The sequence below is a fragment of the Pavona decussata genome, unplaced genomic scaffold, assembly GCF_977016875.1.
Source record: "Pavona decussata unplaced genomic scaffold, jaPavDecu1.1 SCAFFOLD_140, whole genome shotgun sequence".
Taxonomy (NCBI): domain Eukaryota; kingdom Metazoa; phylum Cnidaria; class Anthozoa; order Scleractinia; family Agariciidae; genus Pavona; species Pavona decussata.
Window position 1 is genome coordinate 205,648 of NW_028145553.1, and position 22,776 is coordinate 228,423.

General features: G+C 38.6%; 2 protein-coding genes across 2 annotated transcripts; one reads left to right on the forward strand and one right to left on the reverse strand.

Moving 5' to 3' along the window:
* Positions 1–239: 239 nt before the first annotated feature.
* On the reverse strand, positions 240–4,040 carry LOC146466780 (vacuolar protein sorting-associated protein 37B-like). The gene is made up of 4 exons (XM_085126667.1): positions 3,733–4,040; positions 1,686–1,857; positions 1,330–1,412; positions 240–779 (listed from the first exon to the last, which is right to left on the reverse strand). Exons 1-4 carry the CDS (start codon positions 3,895–3,897, stop codon positions 618–620), a joined length of 582 nt encoding a protein of 193 aa, XP_084982793.1. The 5' UTR covers positions 3,898–4,040; the 3' UTR covers positions 240–617.
* A 7,352-nt stretch (positions 4,041–11,392) lies between these two features.
* On the forward strand, positions 11,393–22,571 carry LOC146466781 (glutamate receptor ionotropic, NMDA 2B-like). The gene is made up of 6 exons (XM_085126524.1): positions 11,393–12,739; positions 16,092–16,696; positions 17,845–18,895; positions 20,139–20,302; positions 20,763–22,167; positions 22,522–22,571. Exons 1-5 carry the CDS (start codon positions 12,320–12,322, stop codon positions 21,211–21,213), a joined length of 2,691 nt encoding a protein of 896 aa, XP_084982650.1. The 5' UTR covers positions 11,393–12,319; the 3' UTR covers positions 21,214–22,167; positions 22,522–22,571.
* Positions 22,572–22,776: the final 205 nt, after the last annotated feature.

Below are 22,776 nucleotides of genomic sequence, written 5' to 3' on the forward strand. Positions count from 1 at the left end.
TTTATGCCTCCTGCACCTACTCTTATCATATGACATATTACCCCAATTCTTGCTGGGGGAAAAAAATGTTACCTTAGTGAAATGCAGATCACTAAACTAACAATAACTACAGCTGATTGCAACAATAATATTGCTAGTCAACATCGTGGTATGTTTAAAACAAACTCTGATCACAGTTGTAATAAAATTCTGCATTATTCAGAAGAACAATTTTTACAACCAAGCAGCAAAATACTTTCACCAAACTCTGAAATTAAGAGCATTCAGAATTGAATGTATCTGATTTTATTTATTTATTGTTATTTTTTTGAAGAACAAGGCTTACAAGTGCATTACAAATTTACAGAAGTTAATCTTGTTTACAGTATTCCAAGCTATACCAGTTGGTAAACAGTAAACACATTCCAGATAGAACAACATCCCACATGTATGAATAATACATTAATTGACTATTCTACTAGTAAACAATTTTTGTTGTCCAACACATGCCTGCATGTTATGTTTGGTTAATATACTGAGGGCAATAAAACATTTCTCAGTGACACACACCGTAGTAATGTCATGTTGATATATTGCCAACAAAATATTATGTACATGTCCCATGTTGATAACTAAAGCTACAATCTATAAGAATACTGGGAGGATGTTCTACTCCGTAATAGTTCACTTAATTTTTCCGATTTTATTCTCCGCAGGTGATGGACAGTTTTCTGACTTTGAAATGTCTGAATGAAGTCCTCAACATTTATTTCTCCATCCATGAATTTGTCTGCAGTTTTCTGAAATAGAATGAAAAAAGTAAGTCAGGGCATAACCACTTGTATTTATTCTTGAGCTGTATAATTTGGACAGAAAAATAATATTAATGACGTTTAACCTCTTTCTTAAGCAGTTACCATTAATTATTTTGGTACAGACTAGCTCTACCTCTTCACTTTAGAGAGGTGCCTGTCTTCAAAAGAGTTAAGTGAAATTTGATTTATGCAAGAACCAGCTTTGGAATCTGATATTGTCTGCATTGCACATTATGAAGTTCATAAAGGGATTACACCCTAGTTTACACATTGCTTAAATTGCATCATAATTATGAAGAAATGAACCCCATCACCAGAAAGATCACATAAAAATTAGTAAGTTTACCAAGTTTGGTTATGTTTCATTGCATATATGTATGTAGCATATTTAGATAATTAATTATTAACTTGATTCCAAGGCCAAATTGTCACTTGCACCTCTTTTCTTTTTAATGAGCCCTGCAATATTTCATGTATCTTAATCTATTTCAAAACCATTCTCAGCCCTTTTTTGCTAATAATTTTATTGTGTTACCTCAGCTTCTTCCTCTGCTTGAGCTGTGGAAGCTTGTAGGAGTGCCAATGTTGTGTCAGGTGAATATTGACTTGAAAGTGCTTCTGCAAGAAAAGTTTATTTATCATAACAAGTAAATACATTGTAAAGATTTTCCTAATTAAAAACCTCGTATTACCTTTGCAGCAAAAAGGGATGTCAAGCTAGAAATATGACTGCTAGTTAGATAAAATATGTGGTTGATACATGTAGATCTAGAGTGTATGTTTTTGAACCGGTCAGCAAGAGGGAAAGTAGTCGAGATGTCAAAAGCAGCCAGACAAATGAAACACCTGCCGTGTGAAATAGAATATCAGAAAACAAAAAAAACAGTATACCAAGTTTTTGCCTGTTCTTGTCAAACTGTTCCTGAATCAAAGCTTTATTCTGATGAGCTTCAATAAGTACTTGTTTGTTCCTTTCTACTTTGGGTTGCTGTGACAGGTTGTGCTCAGCAAGACTTCTGTTACTTGCCATCAGCGTGTCCCGGTGTACTGCTATCTTTTTCACCTGAGTATATAATTTGCAGGAAAATTAACTAAAGGCAATTAATTACACGCTTATTGAGAGGTGGCTAGGTCACATCAGAGGAATAGACTGCAGTAAACTCCACTTGGCCCTAAGTGGTCCACACAGCTAGAGCTTAACCTGGTTTCATCAGCATCAAGGCATCAAGGAGTTTTGCTATTCCCCCCAGCAGTATGTCACCAACATCATTTAGCTTATACACCTGGGTGAAGAGAGACAATGTGGAGTAAGCTTTCTTGTCTGCGGGAACAACAAAGCAACGCAGAGGCCAACCTAGCCTGGAACCCCTGACCCTCTGGTTTTCTGATTATCTGATCAGAAGTCCTACATGATAACCACTACATCTGCATCGTACCTCCACCATTCTGAGGAATAGACCAATGGGCATTTTAATCTGTACAATACACTCACACACACGAGTGTCCTACAAAGGAGAAAAATAAGGCCAGGGTAATCTTCATGGAACATGAAGAACTGTTGAGAGAGAACTGAAGGAAAGAAGCCTGAAATCTTGTTTGGAGGAAACTGCTGCTGCTTCCGATAAAGCAGCAAGGAAGAAAAACTGTATCCCAGCTCTTCACTAAGAGAAATGGACAAATAATTATTGTGATGATGCTCATCAGCAGTTGAAGAGTGGTAAAGATCACATGATGAGAAAACATTTCTCTCAACTGTCTTTGAACCATGCCATCAGTGTAAGCATCATCTTCAGAGTTCAGAGACCCAGAGTCAGATAGTTGGGTCAGGAGGAAGTTTACGCGAACAAGCAAGTCCCTGCTCGTTTGTTCGTGTAAACTTACCAGTTTTGACTTCCTCCTCACCCAGCTATCTGCCCCTGGGTCTCCAAGGATGTTGCGAACCTACATGTACATGTAGCTATAATCAATTTGTTGACCAGTATCTGGGGGGGGGGGGGGGGGGGGGGAAGGGGGGTACTCAAAAAAATTTAATACAGGTAGGCTCCGCCCCAAGGTCTGACCTCTTACCCTTTCATACACCATTTTTGGCAGGAAAGGTACCCCTTTCGTATACCTTCCATTGACAAATGGTACCCCTTTCGTATACTTTCCATTAGAAAATAATAAAAGGCCCTTTTAAATACAATACAATACAATACCCTTTATTTTACGTGGTAAAATGCTCTTAGCTAATCAGCTACTTTACAGACACCATCAAAAAAACAAAAACCTAAATGACAGACTCCCCTACCCTTTCATCTACTTCGACTCATGAAATCCCTACCCTTTCATATACCTGAAACGTGAAAAAGGTACCCCTTTCGGGCAGAGCCTCCCCGTATAGGCCGTTATAGGGAGTACCCCCCCCCTCCCCGACCAGTATTTTAACTGTATCACAAGGATACCAAAAAAATGCTTACCGTACTTCGCTACTGATCCATTGGTTAATTTGGATAAAACTGTGTGGATTAAGCTTACAGTTAAAGATCTTTGCAGCACTCCCCCCAACCCCTCCCCCTGCCCCTCCCCTCCCCCTTCCAACAAAGCAAACAAGGAAATAATCCAAAGAAGGACGATCAAAACTGGTGATGATTTCAATGGTGGATCAAGGCCTTGGGGCCCTTCACCTTCTTGAAATCTGAGAAGTGGCCACGAAGGGCGTCCAATCCTCCTCGAGCAAAGTTTTTGATCTGTCATTGGAACTCTGGAGCACTACCACAAGAGCTTAGGTTAAAACCATTGAAAGCAATACCCAGATGTTGGTAGTGTGGGTCATTTTTACACAAAATCTCGCTCTTGGAAACAGAGTCCCATGCCAACAAGGAATTCACATCTCGACTCAGTGCACGCGTTGAACTTCAAGATCTTTAGATGACTAAAGAATGAAAAAGTAACCGACCTCTTCATTATCTGAAATAATGTCATTAATTTGTGCTTCGTTATCCAGGAGATCTTGCAATTCACCCTTGTCGATATGTTGCAACAAGCTCATCATATCTTGAAAAGCCTTCATCTCGTTCAGCTGCGGAACATTGGCCAAAGAAGGCACTCCGTAACCCGACATGTTGCTAAAAGTTGAGTTAAAAAACGGGAGCAGAATGTCGATCACTTAAATATGTCAATTTAAAAACTCAAATTTTCCTATTTGCTGCAACTCGGTTGCAACGAACGATCGAAGTATTGATGTTTGTATGTGGCGCGGAGGGCGTCATGGTCAATTTTTAGAAGGCTTAGTAGCCTCGCCTTTAAAGTCTACGACCGTCCTTTCAATTCCCTCCCCTCCCGTAATCATACCGTAATGGAGGTTTTGCTCATTTTAGTTTTTCTGCTAATGACTGATATTATCTGCATATGTTTTTAATAAGAGCTGTTTTTCTTTAAGTATGTAAAGCTTACAGAGTCTAATTATAATAGTCTAATTATTCAATCAGAAAAGCCAGAGAGTCTTTTCTTATAGATTTAGCGGGGACCTAATCTCGTACCCCGATCTCAGTCGTCGGTTCGGGAATGTCGAACCGTGGGAGATCTGGGTACGAGATTAGCGGGGACCTTGGAACCCCACGGTTGTAATAGACGTGATGAATTGTAATTTTTTTTATATTTTTATATTTTTCATTTTATTTTACTTATTTTCTTATCTTGTGGTACCATCTTGTAAACGTCATTTCCGCCGTTCCTGTGTATTGCAACATCCTCCATAAAAATATTGTAATTTCATTTATATAATTTAGTAACATCTAAACCTGAAGAAGGTGTTTTGGCCAACCGAAATATTGTTTTAAAATATATTACGTTGTGTCAGCTTTGCAGTAGTCTTTGGACTTCTCATCGTCTAATTATTTTAGGCTGCTCAAATTAAAACAGAAATTATTATTATTATTATTATTATTATTATTATTATTATTATTATTATTATTATTATTATTATTATTATAAAATAACTTTATTATTTACAAGAATAAAATCTACTAGATACAGTTTGAATTCTATTAAAACCTGAGTGATTTTATAGTTTGCTGTCATAAAATTGTAAAATATCAACATTTATAACATTTATTATTATCATTATTATTATTATTATTATTATTATTATTATTATTATTATTATTATTATTATTATTATTATTATTATTTAAGGGTTTATTTCACATTCGAATTCACTTTATTTTGTAGACCTGGGGCCCGTTTATCGAAAGTCCCGTTAACTTATCGGGCCCGATAAGTGTCTTTGGTGACAAATGTTTCATGACAGAAGTCAATTTTTGTTAGTCTTATAATTCTATGAAAACATTGGCCAAGAACCATGTCTTTAATCACTCTGTAATCGGCGCAAAAACATTTAAAAATATGCTTATTGGTCTTTTTGGACGGGGTAAGTTACCGGGCCTCTCTCGAGAAACGGACCCGTTTCTCGAAAGTCCCGGTAACTTATCGGGGCAGATAAGTATATTTTTAAGTGGTTTTTCGCCGATTACACAGTGATTACAGACATGAAACTTGGCCAACGTTTTTATAGATTTATAAGATTTTAAAATTTAGTATTCAAAGCTTACAAAAGTTGACTTCTGTTAAGAAACATTTACCACCAAAGACACTTATCGGGCCCGATAAGTTACCGGGACTTTCGAGAAACGGGCCCCAGGCCCCAATTGTTTAAAAAACAGATAACTCTATCCAATGGATAAATCCCTATATCCAGCGGATTAAATGAACTCCAAACAATACATTTCACCCGCTGGATAGCGGCTTATCCACTGGATAAAGTTATCCACTCTTTGAACAACTGGGGCCTTGGTTTTTCATACAGGGTTCGATACAAGAGCTGGCCATGACTCACCCCATCACTAGACCAAATAACGGCATGAACATGTACCGACGCGATGAAACTTAGTCTTTCACCTTGTAATTGTGTTCAAAGTTATCAAATTTCCGCAGAGCCAACTTGCAGGAAATAATTTTTATGAAGGTTACGACCCTTTTCAGTTCTTTTAAGAGTAAACATGTTTCGGACGAAACTTCGTCCATCAGTACAGTTGCAGAGACCAACAGAACCCGCTAGAGGGTGTAAAATTAATATAAATACAAGAAGGATACAATATAGCTAATTACAACGTGGCAATAAATATAGTGTAATTATATGTATATATTTTTAATTGTCTTGTCACGTTGTAATTAGTTATACTGACTCTATATTTATTGTCACGTTGTAATTAGCTACACTGTATACTTCTTGTATTTTTGACACCTATTAGCGGGTTCTGTTGCCGGTACTGAAGATGGATGAAGTTGCATCCCGGAAACACGTTTACTCTAAAAAATAGTCGTAACCTTCACAAAAATTAGTTCATAGTTATATACCTCCATCTGATATCCAGGGCAACAATGGTGACAAAGATTTCCCCCATAAAATTTCTCAGAGGAACTGAGTATGTCACAACAGGCGCATGCGCGTGTTGATAAGAAGCACTTATAAATATTCAAATACCGCGGGAGAGTTCAGGACTGCAGTTTCATCTGTTTGATTCGCGTTCATCTTCGGAAAGTTACCTGAATTTTCTTATTCACAAACCTTCTTTAGTGATTAAAGAAGCTGTTCGTTTATGTATAATTCTGAAAGTTCTTACAACGAAAAGCAAAAATCCCGCGACGAGTTGCATGTAATTAGTCTCAACCTCGTCTCAACCAGATTCTACTGCGCATACCCCCAGCTGACACAACCTCTTTAATTTCCTGCCAAAGTTTTCAAACATAATTCGCCGCGGGCTAATGGATCGCCTGTCATGATTCAGTTGTCGTGTATGATTCGCTTAATTTTTTGATGTTTGTATTTCACAAAATTAATATTTACTCTGTGAACTCATTTTTGTTGGCGAATTTCCGTCACCATCGGTCTGAACATCGGTAAATCTTGATCGGCGAGACATAGCCGGGGCGGTTTGTAAAAACCGGCTGTGATCTTGCTTTGAAGAAATACACAACCAAACCAGTGTTTCTAGTGATCCTTCTTTCGACTCTTTGCCATAATCCATCACCCTTCTTAAAATTTAACAGAAAGTATGCTACAACCAAAAAAAAGAATTATACCAAGCCCATCTCACAATATTTATATCGAGACCAAAATTCAAGCCTCATGAGACAGATTTCATATTTTAGTCGGTAAATGCTAATTACCTTTTAGTCTATAACGCACAAAAAAAGCTCCCAGCCATCTCTCTATATAAAAGGCCTCAGTGTTAATTTTCTATCACCCTATCGACCAAAACTTTTTCATAAAGTTAAAAAAAAACAGAGTTTCTGATTGATTGACTGCTCCCTTTTCTGGGATTTTTCTAGGTCTAATCATTGTTTTGGCAAAACACTGCCATTTTAAATTGACTCAGACACTAAATCAACCCACACAACAACGCCTTTCAGGTCTTTGAGTACATTTTAGAATGAAAGTGGTTTGGAAGATATAAACAATGCCTTCTTGGACTATTTATCTAGTAATTTGTCAATATTTCTTCTCTGTCTAGGTTTTTCTGCTTCTCCTTTTTTATTTCTTTTTGTTTTGGGCTGAGGGAGAGCGGGCGACAAGAAACGAATCTTTTGATGAAGATGGCCTCGACTGTAACAAAGTCGAACCTCCATGAGCGACCACCTCTCGAAAGCGACCATTTCCCATAAGCGACCACCTATTCAAAACACTAAATTTTTCCAAGTCAAAACCCTATAGTTGGAACCTCTCATAAGCGACCGCGACCACTTTTTGAGGTGACGGCATTATAATTTTTCATCGTTTTAACCTCTACTTGACATGTGGTCTGATCTCCATGTTCGGGGTGTATGTATTACGCTACTCAGAGGTTACGAGGAATTTTTGGTGACAACCTAGAACGCTGCCCATATGCAAGGAAATCAATTCTCTTCTAATAAGTAAATATGTATCAGAGCTGTTTCCGGAAGGGACTCCCTGTAGTTCGACTCTCGTAAGCGACCACCACCTGTAAGCGACCACTAAATCGTGGCATTTTGGGTGGTCGCTTTCGCGAGGTTCGACTGTATTTAAAACGCAACAATGGATGAGACGTAAGTTTTATCCTTCAACCAAGCACAAAAGTACATCAAATCTATTCAGTCGCCACACCTGGTCAATTTATAGATGTTGTTATGCATCAGTCAATTCCAATAGTGCCCATCCCCCCCCCCCCCGGGCCGACCCCCGGAAATTAGGATTTTTTGAAAATAAACTGGCAAATGCCCCACCGCCGGGACAAAATAGTTGTTCAAATGCCCCGGGGTGGTGGCTCAAACATGTAAAAAATGTTTTATCTTCTTCGTTTCTCGTCTTACTTTCAGTAAAATCTAAGCTAATTCAGGCCAAATTAAGTCCTAGCTGGGTCTTGTTTCCCTTAGTTAATGCAAAAATTGATCATTCTACAGCTCTAGCGTCCCATTTTATGTCCTATCTAGACGTTTTCAATAAGAAACTTACTGTATTTGCTGATGAATTTGTCATTAAGGAAACGACAATGCTGTAGGGTGAAAAAAGTGAGATGGTCAAATGCCCTGGGGTAATTGGGTGGAAGGCTAATGCCCGACCCCCGGGATGGACAGTGTGGGAAAATGCCCCACTATTGCATTACGGTGCTCTGTTACCATCTCGTAACTAACTCGATCCTATGTTGCTCATATACCAACCACTGTCACAGGGTCCAGAGGAGTTCTATTTGATCGTATATAAAAAAAGAAAGGCTGCTCTCTTCGAATGCGGCATCACCTTGTTTGCCACGAAATCCTTCAAGCGAAGCATGCCCTAAGAGGCGGTTGCCCAGAAAAATTTCAAGGAGCCAACAAGGCCAAAACCCAAAAAGTTAGGAGCCCAATATGTGAAGTGTTAGGTGCTGCTGCAAAATATTTGGGCGCCCAAAGCTACGGGCTCCTGTCAGGCAGGGTGGTCCGGCATCGTTTACTCTTGATCACAGCATTTTAAACATGGCGGAAACCGTGTCATACAGGAACCGTACCATCGACACAAGGTCGAAGCATGTGGAAACAGAAAACAGTTAGGATTCACAAAGTACCACGACAATTTTTATTGTACAAAGCAAAAACTTAACGGAAACCGTACCATACAGGAACCATGCGATTTACTAAGATCGAAAGATATGGCGGAAACAGAAAACAGTTAGGTTTCACCAGGTGCAGTAAGGCAATTTTTATTGTACAAAGCCAAAACTTTTTGTTGTCACCAGCGAGACGTGTTCGAAGATAACACTATGTTATTTGCGGAAAGACTGACAGAACTTCTCTGGACTTTGTGCCACCTTTTGTACGTTCCCTTTGTTTCAGCCGTTCAATATAGCAACCTGCATGATACCCGATTGTTTGAACTGTAAAAAGGTTTTACTTTAAGCCCCCAAAATTCCACTTAAGTGCCATCAAATCACTAGAGTAACACGAAAACACTTAAAGAGAGTGACACTTAGTGAAATGAATTTTTACTTTGTTTTATTTTGCGAGGCTAAGTAGATCCCTAAAATTAAGCAAACAAACTCTGAGCACATTACTATAGTTTTAGCTTTTATGTGTCTGTGGATGAATTTATTACTTTAAAAGGTTATAAATAAATAGTTAAAGTGCAGAATTCTTTTTTTTTTTTTTTTTTTCAATTTTAGCTCATTTGACACATTTACTGTATATATAATTTGCTTTTGATTAGCATTATAGAATCGTTACATTTATTTTTATTTTATTTTATTTTATTCACCACGACATACATTCGTAAAAATTACAGTGAATAATAGACTAAGATGTTACATAAGTCTACAGTGAATAATAATAGTAATTTAAGAAGAAGTAAGAAGTGGCGAGGAGACCTAAAGAAACCCCCGGGCTTATACTGAGAGGTCTCCTTGGAGATATGTTAGGACTCTAAGACTAGTAAAGACATTGTATTTAGATTTTTTAACATACGGTGGTAAGACTATAAAGACATAACAGAGTCGGACGTTTCATACAATTAACTGAGGAAATCAAGAAGCTTTCTTTTGGATAGACTACATTGATTCTTATACTCAAAAATTAAAACAGGCCTCATGGGTTCATCCCCGTAACTATATTTAAGGTTTTTACTTTTACGCATTTTCAAGTTTTTCTGTTCTAGAGTTGGTTTTTTAAACATATTTACAACAACGTGTTCACTCAGTATCGGTCCGGATTTTAAGCGGCACAGATCTAAAGTCGACGTCGTTCCTTCCTCTGAAGCAGTACAGACTTTTCATAACAAGACAAAAAAGGTACAGACTTTTCGATCACGGAAGGAAGCCGTCCGGAACTTGTAGGGACCGCAGGTTCAGTGTGAACACAGGCTGGGGTTTCTTACCGATCCCGAACCTGGTACAGCCAGTGTGAACACAGCCTATGGACAGTCACTTTTTTGGGTTAGGAATACTGATTTAGTATAGCGGGCGAAACACACTAGAGATCTAAGATAACTAAGAAACGTTTTTGCTGTCTGGTGTGCAAGGGGGGAGGGGGTGCGGGGGGGGGGGGAGGAATGTACTCCTCTTCATAAACCATATAGGTATGTGGGGCGCCAAAGGATATGGGTCTTATTACAAGACAGTTTAGACGGTGTTTAACAAATCCACGTTCTAAGCCATTTTCAATTTTGCCAACAGTCATGTCTAAACATTGTCTGCTGCAGACGGTAACAAGAAGGCTTGCATCCCAGACTACACTTATAAACAGATTTGGAAGCCCACTGATTGTCCTAAGCCGAGGCCTAAGTTAGACTCTGTTTAAATAACTGGCCCTATGAGTTTTGAGCCGTTTTGGTCTGAAATAGAACATAGATTTTAACCATTTTGGTCTCAAAGTCTGAAAATTGGTATGAATTTAGAGGCCAGCCGAGACCTGAAAAAAGGTACTGGAAAATTACATATTTTGGTCTGAAATAGGTGAACCGATGTGCACATTCCACCAAAAATTCTGCGGAGTGCCCCCTCCCTCTGGGTCCTTAGTTGTACTTTTGATTGTTGCGGGTGGTTTTTAGATAAAATTACCACGCTACCATGGGTTTCTCTTTATCGTTTCTGGTTTTTTTAAAATATATTTTTGTAGATTCTGCTTCAAGAGAAAAAAAAAACAGAAGTTACAACATAGACACTTTATCAGTGCTTGCAGGGCAGGGTGAAATTTGAAACCTTGTATTAATTGCGGCTCAAAAAATTTTGCGACTTGTACGATATTTATATGAATTTACTTCCAACAACTGATGCAAGGAACACACAGGCGTTCGCTGGTTGTTGTATTAACTGGGGTGCTACAAGTTGAACACTACTCAAAGGTCTCGAGTTTTCATTGGACAAAACAATACACGGCGACTTCTCGAAAATTAATTAACAAATTGAAGCGACAACTTGTTCTTATGACTAATGATAGGTTTGAATAATTTAAACTTATGTTTCTTGCTTTTTGTCAGACTCACTGAAAAATAAATTAATGTTGATGTGAAGTCGTTACAGAAAATTAAATCATTTGACTCACCCGTCCCAACTCCTGTAGCCCGGCCGTAGCTTTCAGTTTTACTACTGTCTGTGCGAAATCTCCATAGCATGCTGCATTTCCTACCAAAAAAATGCTACCGCAATAAAACGGTTTATAATTTGAGGTGGCGTTACCCGTGGAGATCGCATACTGAATCAAGTTTACTGAAGGCCAAATTGGCTTCGCCCGGCACATAAATCGATAGTTGGCGTTAAATTTAACTTTTGAAGAGACCTTAGGGACGAGAAGGCAATCAGGACGCAATCAAGCAATCAGATTTCCGGTTACCTATGAGTATATGTTGAGCTTATCAGCCCGTGTGTTGAATTCGAGGGTTCAACGGCACCGCGTTGTAATTTTGCTAAGTAGATGAAGGTGTTGTGCACTAAACGAAGAAAGTCTAGCGACAAACAATTGCAAAGACGATAAAACTTGAAACCATTTTTTTTTTAAGTCGAAAGGTTCGTCGTGTCGTCGAAGACATTAGAAATGAACAAGGAGATGGTTCTTTTACGGCGAAAGTGAAATCATCTGTAGGTGGCAAAAAACTGAGAAGACCCTTTCGTCAATTGATTCTCGGTCACTCAATTAACCAAGAAAGGCGAGAATGGAAAGTTTGCAATTTCACCTGTTTGTAATGCAAATATTGCGTTAGGTGCATGTGGAGTTTTAAACACGTATTCTTCTATCAACAATCTGGAAACTATCGTTTAACTTGACGATGTCTGCGAATCTTGGTGGCTCCATCATGCGATATTAGCAGGTTTCAACGATGTGGTTAACGTTAAGTTAAAACTTCGGTTGGCCGAGAAAAAATTCACGCAGCGGCCGGCATACAATAGTAACTTGAAGAGACACTGAATGGAGTCAACGGTTATATTTAGCGAGTTTTTCCATAACGCTTTCAATTTCAGCTTTTCGGTTGTAATCTGGGCGAAACATATGTTACTTTAACAATGTTTTGGAGATCATTTGTAAACTGTTCCTTCGCATTGTTCTTAGTTCATTCGATAAGTGAGAGTCGTATCTACCTAAATGCAACCACTTCTGCTGTGAAAGTTGTGTTTATTTTGGAGGAAAGTCAACGAGATTATTTGAAGACAGCTTTTGATGTTTTTTTGAAGGAGAACGTCAATTCTTCTCTTCTCAATCTGAATGTGGATCTGGAGGGAGTTATAGTGGAATGGAAGCAAAAGGAAACACCGCATTCAGCTTGGACAAAAATCAAAGAAAATGTTATCGAGGGAAATGCGAGCGTGGTGGTGAGTTTTCTACCATCGTGGAAAAATCAAGTCCTTGTACATGCACTGAGCAAAAGTGATGTACCGTTAATAGGGATTGAAAGCCTTACGAAAGAACTCCACCGGAACAATAAGGTAAGCATACACCAGTGAAATGACATAACGCAGTATTTTGTGCTTCTTTGTGAGTTACTGCACGATAATAACACGTATAAATATTTGAAATGACATATGCTTATAAGTGCTATGATTTGTCAAACAGCGCAACACCAAACGGAAAATTTGATAAATATCACATACGGTTTGAGTGGCGGTAAACATATTGCAATATCAGTCAGGGATCTTGCAATCATATTAGTTAGAGACATTAAGCCTTCATATCAATTGCGGCGTTGAGTTTAACTTTCAAGACGACAATTGATTTTATTTATTATTTCAAAACCTATCACCTGCATCCGCTTTGTGGGGGAAATTTCTCAAGCTTAAAATTTTAACTTAATTTAGTGCGCTTTAGTGCAATGTTCAAAGCTAGCTACGAATGATTTGTTTGTAGGTTTACAAATTGGCTTTCCGCATTGAATATACACTTGCGTTTAATTCTCCGCCCACGGTAAGAAAAAAATGAATAAGAAGTTTTGAAATTTGCATGTGAATCGCTTCTTTTCTCGTGCTGTGAGAAAGAAAAATAATTAATTTAAGTCCAAACGGACACGTCAATTGTACGGCAGCAAGAAAAAGAAGGGAGCATTTATTGACAATTCCGCTCGTTAATGGCTTATTTGAAACAGCCGGAGCGCTTTTTAAGTAAAAATTATTCCCTGTATGAAGTTCTAGCGATAAGCAATTATTGAAAAAAAAGGCCACTGACATTGAATTAAATCTTAGCATATTAAATAACTTGCGTTTGTTAGTTCTTCTCGAGAAAAAACTGCCCGCGTTGTTTTAATTTACAGAAAGCATGGTTTTGCGTACGTACTTGAAAAGCATGCGCCTTTTATTTCATCACAGGAACAAAAACAATAGGTTGAGGTATTAATACAACAAGGAAATCTCTTTAAGCGAGTTCTACTTCTTTTTCTGTGGAAAAGGTTTACAGCTTCGGCTCTTCAGTTCCCGGGTCCTTCCGGCGACTGTGTAAATACGATAGGCGCTATGCATGTTTATTCAACTGAGCCGATCGACTACGTAAGCATAGTTACTTCTTTCTAAAATTTGCTGTTAAATTTTCATTGAAAATTACAGATAATATTGTACTTAACGTAAGCCCTCTTGAAGTGACAACGGGGTTCTTAGCACTTTTAAATTGTGTCAAGCCCAGCCTTTTCCTCGGAGTAATTTACCTGGCGTTGTAGATCAAAAGAAAGCGGCCACCACTGCAAACACAGGAACCCATAGAAACACTGAGGAACGCATGCGCAAGTGTAATGATTGAAATGGTTTGATTGGCACTTGTCTTGTGCTGAGTTCCGAAAAGGTTTTAGAAGCTCTTGTACTTCTTTGCGTATTCGTCGGTAGTGAAAACCAAACTTTATCGATCGTTCAATAAATCAATCATGAATGAGTGAATGTTCATCGCAGTTATATGACCAGCCCCCAGCTGGCTTGATAGCTCAATTGGTAGAGCACTGCACCGGTATCGTATCGGAGAGGTTATGGGTTCGAATCCCGTTGAAGCATGAATTTTTTGGGGGCTTTCTTTTCGCAACTGCTTAAGTTGCGTACGTATATAACTGCGATTATCATTCACTAATTCAATGTTTTTTCCGCAGCTCAGTATGTATAAATTTTCATAAATTCACCGTTCAATAAATCAATAAGTTAGTGTATCAGTCAGTCAGTCAATCAATCGATGCTAGCTCGTTATTCTAATAACAGGCTTACCATGTACCACGAGTTCACTTGATAAGATAATTGTGTGAAAATTCTAATATAATGACGGGCTTGAACGATGCTGTAGCTCTACCCGACTCGGTTAGTTTTGCTTTTCGTGGGTGGAGCTGAACTATAACTATGCAATGTTTTGAATGAATTAAGATGAATCAATAAATTAGACTTGAAGTGGAAATCAACGGTGGAGAATTGAATGGTGCCTGGTTTTGTAGAGGGGGAAAACGGGAATACCGGAGAGAAACATTTATGCTGTGTTATTAATATAACATAAGTATTTTTATTCCACGGTAAGGCTTGTTTACACTCCAACATAAGCTGACTCACAAGCCAAGAGAACAAGCAGAAGCGAAACACACTTACGCGAACAATTCCAATTCGATTACGGGAAACAGTGGATAGAAGAATGTATACTGTGGATTTACACTGAATTGTGATCATAATTTATTCATTTAAAATGGGGCGACACACTGCGCATAAGCCAAAGCATAAACAAAAGTATATGAAAATCCTTATTTTGTGCTTACACTTTTAATTGAGGCGTCGACTAAGCAGCTCTATGTTCTGAGTATTGTTTTTCCATCTCGGACACCGCCTCCACCCCATTCCAGCTCAAAATCAAGGAAGCGCTGCTTATTCATTGAAAAAAACCCTCACTCAACAGACAAATTTTCATATAAATCTTTCACTGGCTATTTAGTTTTGTTTGTCAACTCGTTATGTATTTTCTGTTCCGTCCCTTTATTATCGTCACGTCGTAATTAGCTATATTTTACACTTTTGTTGTGACTTTGCAATTACTTATATGTTCTCTATTTATTGTCACGTCGTAATTAGCTATATTGTTACTTTTTACATTTCTTGCCACGTTGTAATTAGTTATGTGAAATTATGGAAAGTAAGAAAAAATTTTATTAATGGGTCGTAGCATCTGGTGTTCTAGAATGTACGCTGATTGGGGATACATAACTACTTTACATTATAAAATATACTTAACGATCGAGCAATACTACTATACAATGTGTTAAAAGGCACGTAACTACTTCACATCATAAAGTATACATAATGATCGATCAATACTCCTTATAAAAATTATAAAACTTATAAGACTTATAAAAAAATAAATAATTACGGAATCAGTTGTTGCAGAGAAAACAGTCTCTACAAGTATTATCGAACAGTTGAGATAATTCAGGTGATTTAATACGCTTCCTGAAGATGCGTACAGATTCAGAAGATTTGATGAAGTGATTAAGTAAGTTTTCACCAAATAAAAGGACCTAAGTAGCTTATGCTGTGTTTGCCATATGCAACTGTTCAAAACCTTTAGTTGGTAAGACAAATTCTGAATTTCTGAGAGTACACCGACTGTTTTTAACCACAAACAAGTCCGCAATTAGTTATATTCAGTGTATCCTTTTCGTGTCTATATCACACCCACTCTTTTGTACTAGCGGGTTCTGTGATGGATGAAATTTCATCCGAACAAGTTTACTCTAAAAAAAGTCGTAACCTTCATAAAAATTATTCCTGCGTGCTTGCCCTTCGGAAAATTGATGATCTAATACACGACCTAGCAGCTGTTGTTGTTGCTTTGCAGGAAGGCGCGTTGTACGTTTCAATGCTACCCACAGAAGCCTTACAAGCTAGGGTGCTTACTGACGTAATAGTGGAATTCAAGGAGAGCAGATTCGCTTGCATCACAACGGATTCGTCACGTGACGATTCTCTATTCTCGTACCTCTCCCAGTACCTATCAAGCAACGGGCCACAGGCAGCATCACCAAGATGCATTATTCTCAACTCAGACACCTTATTGGAAGAGCTCAGTGCTAGTTTGGCAGCCATCAGTGCAAGTGGAATCCGCCTAATCGTCGTGCACTGTACGAGCGTTGAGAGTGCTGAGATAATATTCCTCATCAGAAAACTTAATTTTAGAATTCTAAAAGGAGACTTCGTGTGGATTTTCACTGATATAGCCGTTGGCGAGGAAGCCACGGAGTTTCCTAAGGATTCCATTGGGATACAGAAGGCTCAGACAACTGGGAATAACAGTATGTTAGAGTTTTACAAAGGACTGTTAAAGGACTCAGTCAAACTCTTTGTCCAGGCCTTGGAGCGTTCCCTACAAGGATTATCGCATAGCACGAGAATGAAATGCTTTGAGGGAGAGATTTTTGCTTCTTATAAAAGGCGACTTTACAGGTAACCGAAAGGATTTTAAATGGCCGTTAAAGAGAACGTACACTCTGAAAACAAACTGACGTTAAATTGTTGGAAATAATGTCTAAATTTTTAAATTTAGTTTGAAATGTAGAAATAATAATTATTCAAGTATGCTAAAAATGAGAAATCATTATCGCCTATGAACACGAAAAATTCCACATGGCTAATTTTCATATGGATTCTACTTCATAAACTGTATTCTGCTGTTATTTAGTTCGCAACAGCAGAATACAGTTTATGAAGTAGAATCCATATGAAAATTAGCCATGTGGAATTTTTCGTGTTGAGCCAATGACGTCACTTCCTGTAATTTGAGCCAAGCGGCCTTGTTAACTTCCGGAACAAGGCCAAGTAATGGCGCCCCCGTGAAATCTCGAATAAAAGGCTAAAAAAAAAGTACTTCCAATCGCCGTAAAGGATTGAAATTTGGTAACATGAGTAAGAAGGTCATATTCTACACGAAAATGCAAAAAGATGGAAAACGAAATTTTCGTCCTTAGGGCACTTTAAGAAGCAGCACGGCGTCTGAAACAGGCCTAATTTTGAAAATGCCAGACAATACATTCATGTTGATAGTATATATTTTTAACGAGGGTATATTCCTAATACCCTTTTGGGCAGTTCCTGAAGACCAGGCCCATTGTAAGAAAACAAAACCATATCGAGCCAAAAAGCGACCGAAAAAATTTTGTATTACTAAGCTGGAATAAAACCGTTTTGCTTAACCGACTACAGTAATTAGAACGGTTTTCAATTCAGTGTCGTAAAACCAAAGCCAAAGTAATTACTGTGACGAATCACAACAAACGTAAATAGCGCAATGAACCAATCAGAGCTTAAAGCAAATACATGTGACTGGCGTCAAGCGCGGGAAAACGCGGGCAGGCAAGTCGCGACTTGTATTGGTTTTGTTTCTCATTTATCGAGAAAGTGGCGCCAATTTTGCTAACCAATCACGGAGCGTGGTAAAGCAAAACCAAAGCAAACGCGCAATTACTTTTGACACTCATATTGAAAACCGCTCTAATCTAAAAGTTAGACTTATCCGAGAAAGTAGAAGATAAGAAAGTACGAAATTGTGAAGTATTTTTCCATATCACTTACTTATGACTGATTGATTTTTACAGGGAGATGATAAGCCGAAGTTTTCTAGGACAAACAGGATCTGTTCGGTTTAACGCTAACGGAGAACGCACCTCATTCAAATTCACCATCGTCAAGGCCATGCGACCGCCTGAAGGGGGACTAAAGTGGTACATCATAGGACATGCGTCCCCAGAACTGACACCTGAATATGCCCCACATATGTTTGAGCCCTTCCTGCCAGGGGACCTACCCAGGCCGCGCCATTTGAGAATAGTATCCATCCATCATGAGCCATTTACAATCATTCATGACGTGGATTACAGCAGCAGACTGGGCACTAGTTGCCCAGCTAACAGGGTTCCGTGTACACAGTTCATATCGGGTGATAAAAATTCCCCCAGCGCTGGAAATAACACGAGGACACGAAGTGACGGTGCTGCAAAAATTCAGTGCTGTTACGGTGTGATGATCGATATTTTGATCAAGCTTCAAGAAATTGAAGAATTTACCTTCGATCTTTATTTAGTTGCTGATGGAAAGTATGGATCAGTGGACCCGATCACGAAACAAATGAACGGGATGATTGGCGATGTTTACCGAGGATTTGCCGACCTTGCGCTCGGGCTGATTACGATGACTGAATTGCGTTCGGAGTACGTCGGATTCACGACCCCGTACATAGGCACGGCTTTAACCTTTCTCGTCAAGAGGACCAAATCGAAGAACCAAAACTTCGCGGAATCTATCAGCGATATGCGACTGATGAAATCGTTTAGCATGAAGCTATGGCTAATGTGTCTAGCAGCGTTTTGCACTGTTGTAGTATCTGTATGGACGATAGAAAAATTATACTACTATCGAAAACACAAAAGTTCTTATCTTCTTCCCTTCGAATTCATAATGTACGTTTATGGAAATGTATTTCATGTACCGCTCACGAAAATTCAAGCCAAGTCTTACTCAGTTCCGTTTTTGATGGTGGTGGCGAACTTTGCTGGTTTGGTTCTTGTGAGTTCGTACACAGCAAACTTACTTGCTTCTCTCATCACTGTGGATGAAGTGAATGTCGTATCAGGGATCGGGGACGAAAAGGTAGGTAATACATGACCACAATATCTCCTTTCCCAGGGGACATGACTGCGCATTTTTTTGGTTCTTAAAAGTTTAAAGGGGCAACGTCATGGAAACAATCAACAGTAATGCGAAGTCTAGCCTGCGAGAGCAGACGGCTCTTCCAGCTTTTGTTTCTTAGGCTATGCGAAGTGTAAACTGTTTTTGTTTTCTCTTACTTATTCTTTGAGTCGTCCGAATAAACTGAAATTCCGAACGGGGGGCTGGGCGGGGGGGAGGCGGTTGAGTAAAAATTACAGTTCGGTGGATAAATTCCACCACCCCTACCTTATAAAAAAGGATGGCGCCTAAGTGCCTTACTTAAAACGACAGACAATATAGAGCGGTTTTCAATCAAGTGTCGAAACTGATTCGCGTTTTCTTTTACTTTGCTTCACCCTGTGATTGGTCAGCAAAATTCGCGCCACTTTTTCAGCCAATGAGAAGCAAAACCAATCGGGACTTGCTCGCACGCATTTTCCCGCGCTTTACGCCGGTTACATGTATTTGCTTCGAATTCTGATTGGTTCATTGTACTGTTTGCTTTTGTTGTGATTGGACACAGTACTTTAGTTTTGGTCTTCTGACACTCAATAGGCCTTATCACAGTTTTCGACGCCATTTTGACGAGTAGCTAGGCAAACACGTCTTGAAATAACAGTGTTTGTAGGGAAATCTGATATCAAATAATTTTAATAAAACATCGCTTCTGAAAAATTCATGAATTGGAAACTTTTGGCACTAGAAAAAGGATTTTAACAAAAAAAAAAAAAAATAAAAAATGGAGGGATGTAGCTGTGCCAGAAAGCGACCAGTCGTGTTTTGAACTTTCCATACATTTTCCTGTATTTTTTTCCCGCGAACTATTTTTAGTAGCAGTGCACGGCTGGATCGCTATACAGGCAAATGTATGGAAATGTCAAAATGCTAAAAAGAGGTTTTCTAGCACAGCTACATTCCTCAGTTATTTTCTGTAAAATCGTTTGCATAATGCCAAAGGTTTCCAATTCATGAATTTTTCAGAAGTGATGTTTTATGAAAATTATTTGACATCGGATTTCCATACAAACACTGTTATTTCAGGACGTGCTTGCCTGCTCGTCAAAATGGTGTCGAAAACCGTGATAAGGCCTATTAAAAACCGTTCTATATAGCCCTGTTATAGGAATCAGTAAACAATAAATACTTACAACTGATCAGATGATGTTCTTGTCCGTATCCTTAGTTAGTAGATCCTCCGGAAGGATTCACATTTGGAACAATAAAGCACACCAGCACCGAGGACTTCTTCAGAAAGAGCCAGAGTTCCAGGCTAAGGAAGATCTACGAAAACATGAAAAGATACAACGTGGAAAGTTTCTCCGATGGAGTAAAAAAAGTTATATCAGGGTAAGGTTGATATCATTAAAACTTTACCAAAAAAATAAATGATTGATCAGTTTTTTCCAGTAATTTTGCATTTGTTTGGGCTTGCCTTACAGTGTTTTTAAAACGAGCGTCGTAAAAGCAAAACCAAATTAAACTTTTCACTCTGACCAATCACACGCGCAATGAACAAGTTAGAATTCGCAGCAAATACCTGGCACCAGCACCAAGTGTAAACAATTTTTGATTCTGTCCAAATTTCTGAACCCTAGAGACCAGTTGAGACCAGCCCAAATTAGAGAATTGTTAAAACATTACTCGTATGCGTTAATCGAAATGAACTCACGTTCTCGCGACTTCCTATACAAATCACGGGAAATTACTTCCCAAGGAAGTATGTGTCCAAAACAAAAACAACAAAAACTGGTACAAATGCATTGAAGTATACCAACCCGTAGCAACTCACCTTTTTTTCTTTTCACAGAGAACTGACAGCCTTCATTTCAGAAACAGACGCTGGTAAAGACGATCCTAACTGCGAACTCAAACACGACGGAATGAGTTTCGATCTGTCGGGCTTAGCTTTCGCTCTACCAAAAAACTCTTCTTGGTACCATCCACTATCTCATGCAATCCACAAACTGAAAGCACAGGACACTATAGCGGATATATTTCTCAAGTGGACAACGTCAAGATGTAAAATGTCACATCATGGTGTGGTCGCGCAGAGCATGGGTCTTGACGAGTTTGGAGGGTTTTTGTTCAACACGGCCGTGATAAGCGTCGGATGTTTCTTTATACTTCTGGCAGAAATTATAGTTTATCAAAGAATTTCCAGGACAAGGAGCAGTTTTAGCCCGCAGCAGAATGGAGTCACCTTAAATACGATCACTCTACCCGAAAGGTCGTCCATGACTAGCATTTTAAGCAATTAAATATTATGTAAAACCCAGCACGGTTTTCTAACGATTATCTCACATTAGAAACATTCTGCGTTCAGGAGCAGAATGAACGGAATACTATTCTTTCCATTCTGAAACAGAATAGCTTCCAAAAGAAAATGAACAACGTCTGTTCCATGAATTTCTATTTCGAAATAGCACCAAAATAATTAACGCACCTAAAGTTACTGCATCTGTCCCAACAGTCGCAACAAACAGAAATAACGCAACCTGCCAATCAAAACTCAAAGCCAAAACGTGCAACCGGTGCCAAGCGCGGGAAAACGCGAGCTCGTCAAATCACCGATTCGCGTTGGTTACAAAAATAGAGCCGCGGTTTATCACAGAATGACGTTAAACCAAAACCACTCTCTTAATCGCAACAAAAATAAACCACATAATCAACCAATAAACAATCAGAACTTGGTACAATTATACTAACATAACGTCAAGTTATGGGAACAAGTCATGATTGGTTTGGTTTCTGACTGGTTAAAAAAATGGCGCGATTTTTTTAGTAAACGCGGAGTTAAGGCCCGAATACACGGTGAGACATCAAATGCAACATTGCGCTAAACGTTTGAAATCACAGTAGCCACAAGATACCGGCAACATTACGCGCAACCTTTTTCTTTTCTTTGCTGATTTGGTTTTGACCACATTTATTGTATTTAATCAGGGCCGAAAAGATTGTTCAAATTGGCGCTAGATGGCAACAATTTGTAATTTATCGGTCGCCCTGCACTGTGGTATTCGATGAAAGAAAAAGAACCCAAATATTGAAAAGCCGGTTTGAATGGGATTAATCAAAACGTTTTCGAATTTTTACAGTTAAATTTACTGTATCGAGACAGAATTTAACAAGTATTCGAGCACTTTTAAAGAACCTCTGTAATTTTTTAAATTTTTTCATTTGTAAGGTCAAGCTGAGGGGTGAAATGTTTTACAGTCAATCCAGGTCACGCGTGAACAGTAATTCCAAGAATGAAATGAACATTCGAATTTCTCTTTGTAATGTCCGACGTGTGAATGAAATGTTGGACATCTCTCTGGAAATCGATCCGAAAAAGATGCATTAACTGAAAAAAAGATTCAAAATACTTGGGAAACAATTGTTATTCTTGAAATATTCAATTTTGCAATGTAAAGAAAAATTCATAGCTTTATACTGTCATTAAGCTAGGGAAATTTATACGGGAACTCTGAAATCTCGTTGACGATTTTGAAAACTGACATGTAAATTTCAAAACTCCGTTCAAATTTCAAAAATATCGTTCACGCGTGACCTGGGTTGACTGTAAGCAAAATTGCATGTTAAATGTTCTTTTCTTATTATGCTTGTTTGTTTGTTTGTTGTTGTTCTTCCTTTGTTTTGCTGTGCGGAATTCGAAAGACAGAGTTGATTAACGCCTGCGCATGCGTGCACTATTGGCGAGAAACTCGGGCTTGAAGTTTGTAAACATCGTGTCCAGAGAGTCGTGAAACTGAGCACCTTGTACATCGCCTAGATCTTTCGGAAGGGAAAACCCAAAAACTTGGGTTGTGTTTTCCATACCG

Bases quoted from the DNA above. Each gene is read 5' to 3' on its own strand.
- LOC146466781 (XM_085126524.1), top strand. From the start codon at position 12,320: ATGTTTTGGAGATCATTTGTAAACTGTTCCTTCGCATTGTTCTTAGTT. The intron at 12,740-16,091 runs GTAAGCATACAC...GTTGCTTTGCAG, and splicing joins AACTCCACCGGAACAATAAG to GAAGGCGCGTTGTACGTTTC. The intron at 20,303-20,762 runs GTAAGGTTGATA...TTCTTTTCACAG, and splicing joins GTAAAAAAAGTTATATCAGG to AGAACTGACAGCCTTCATTT.
- LOC146466780 (XM_085126667.1), bottom strand. From the start codon at position 3,897: ATGTCGGGTTACGGAGTGCCTTCTTTGGCCAATGTTCCGCAGCTGAAC. The intron at 1,858-3,732 runs GTCGGTTACTTT...TTATATACTCAG, and splicing joins TTATTTCAGATAATGAAGAG to GTGAAAAAGATAGCAGTACA. The intron at 1,413-1,685 runs GTATACTGTTTT...CTTTTCTTGCAG, and splicing joins CAAGAACAGGCAAAAACTTG to AAGCACTTTCAAGTCAATAT.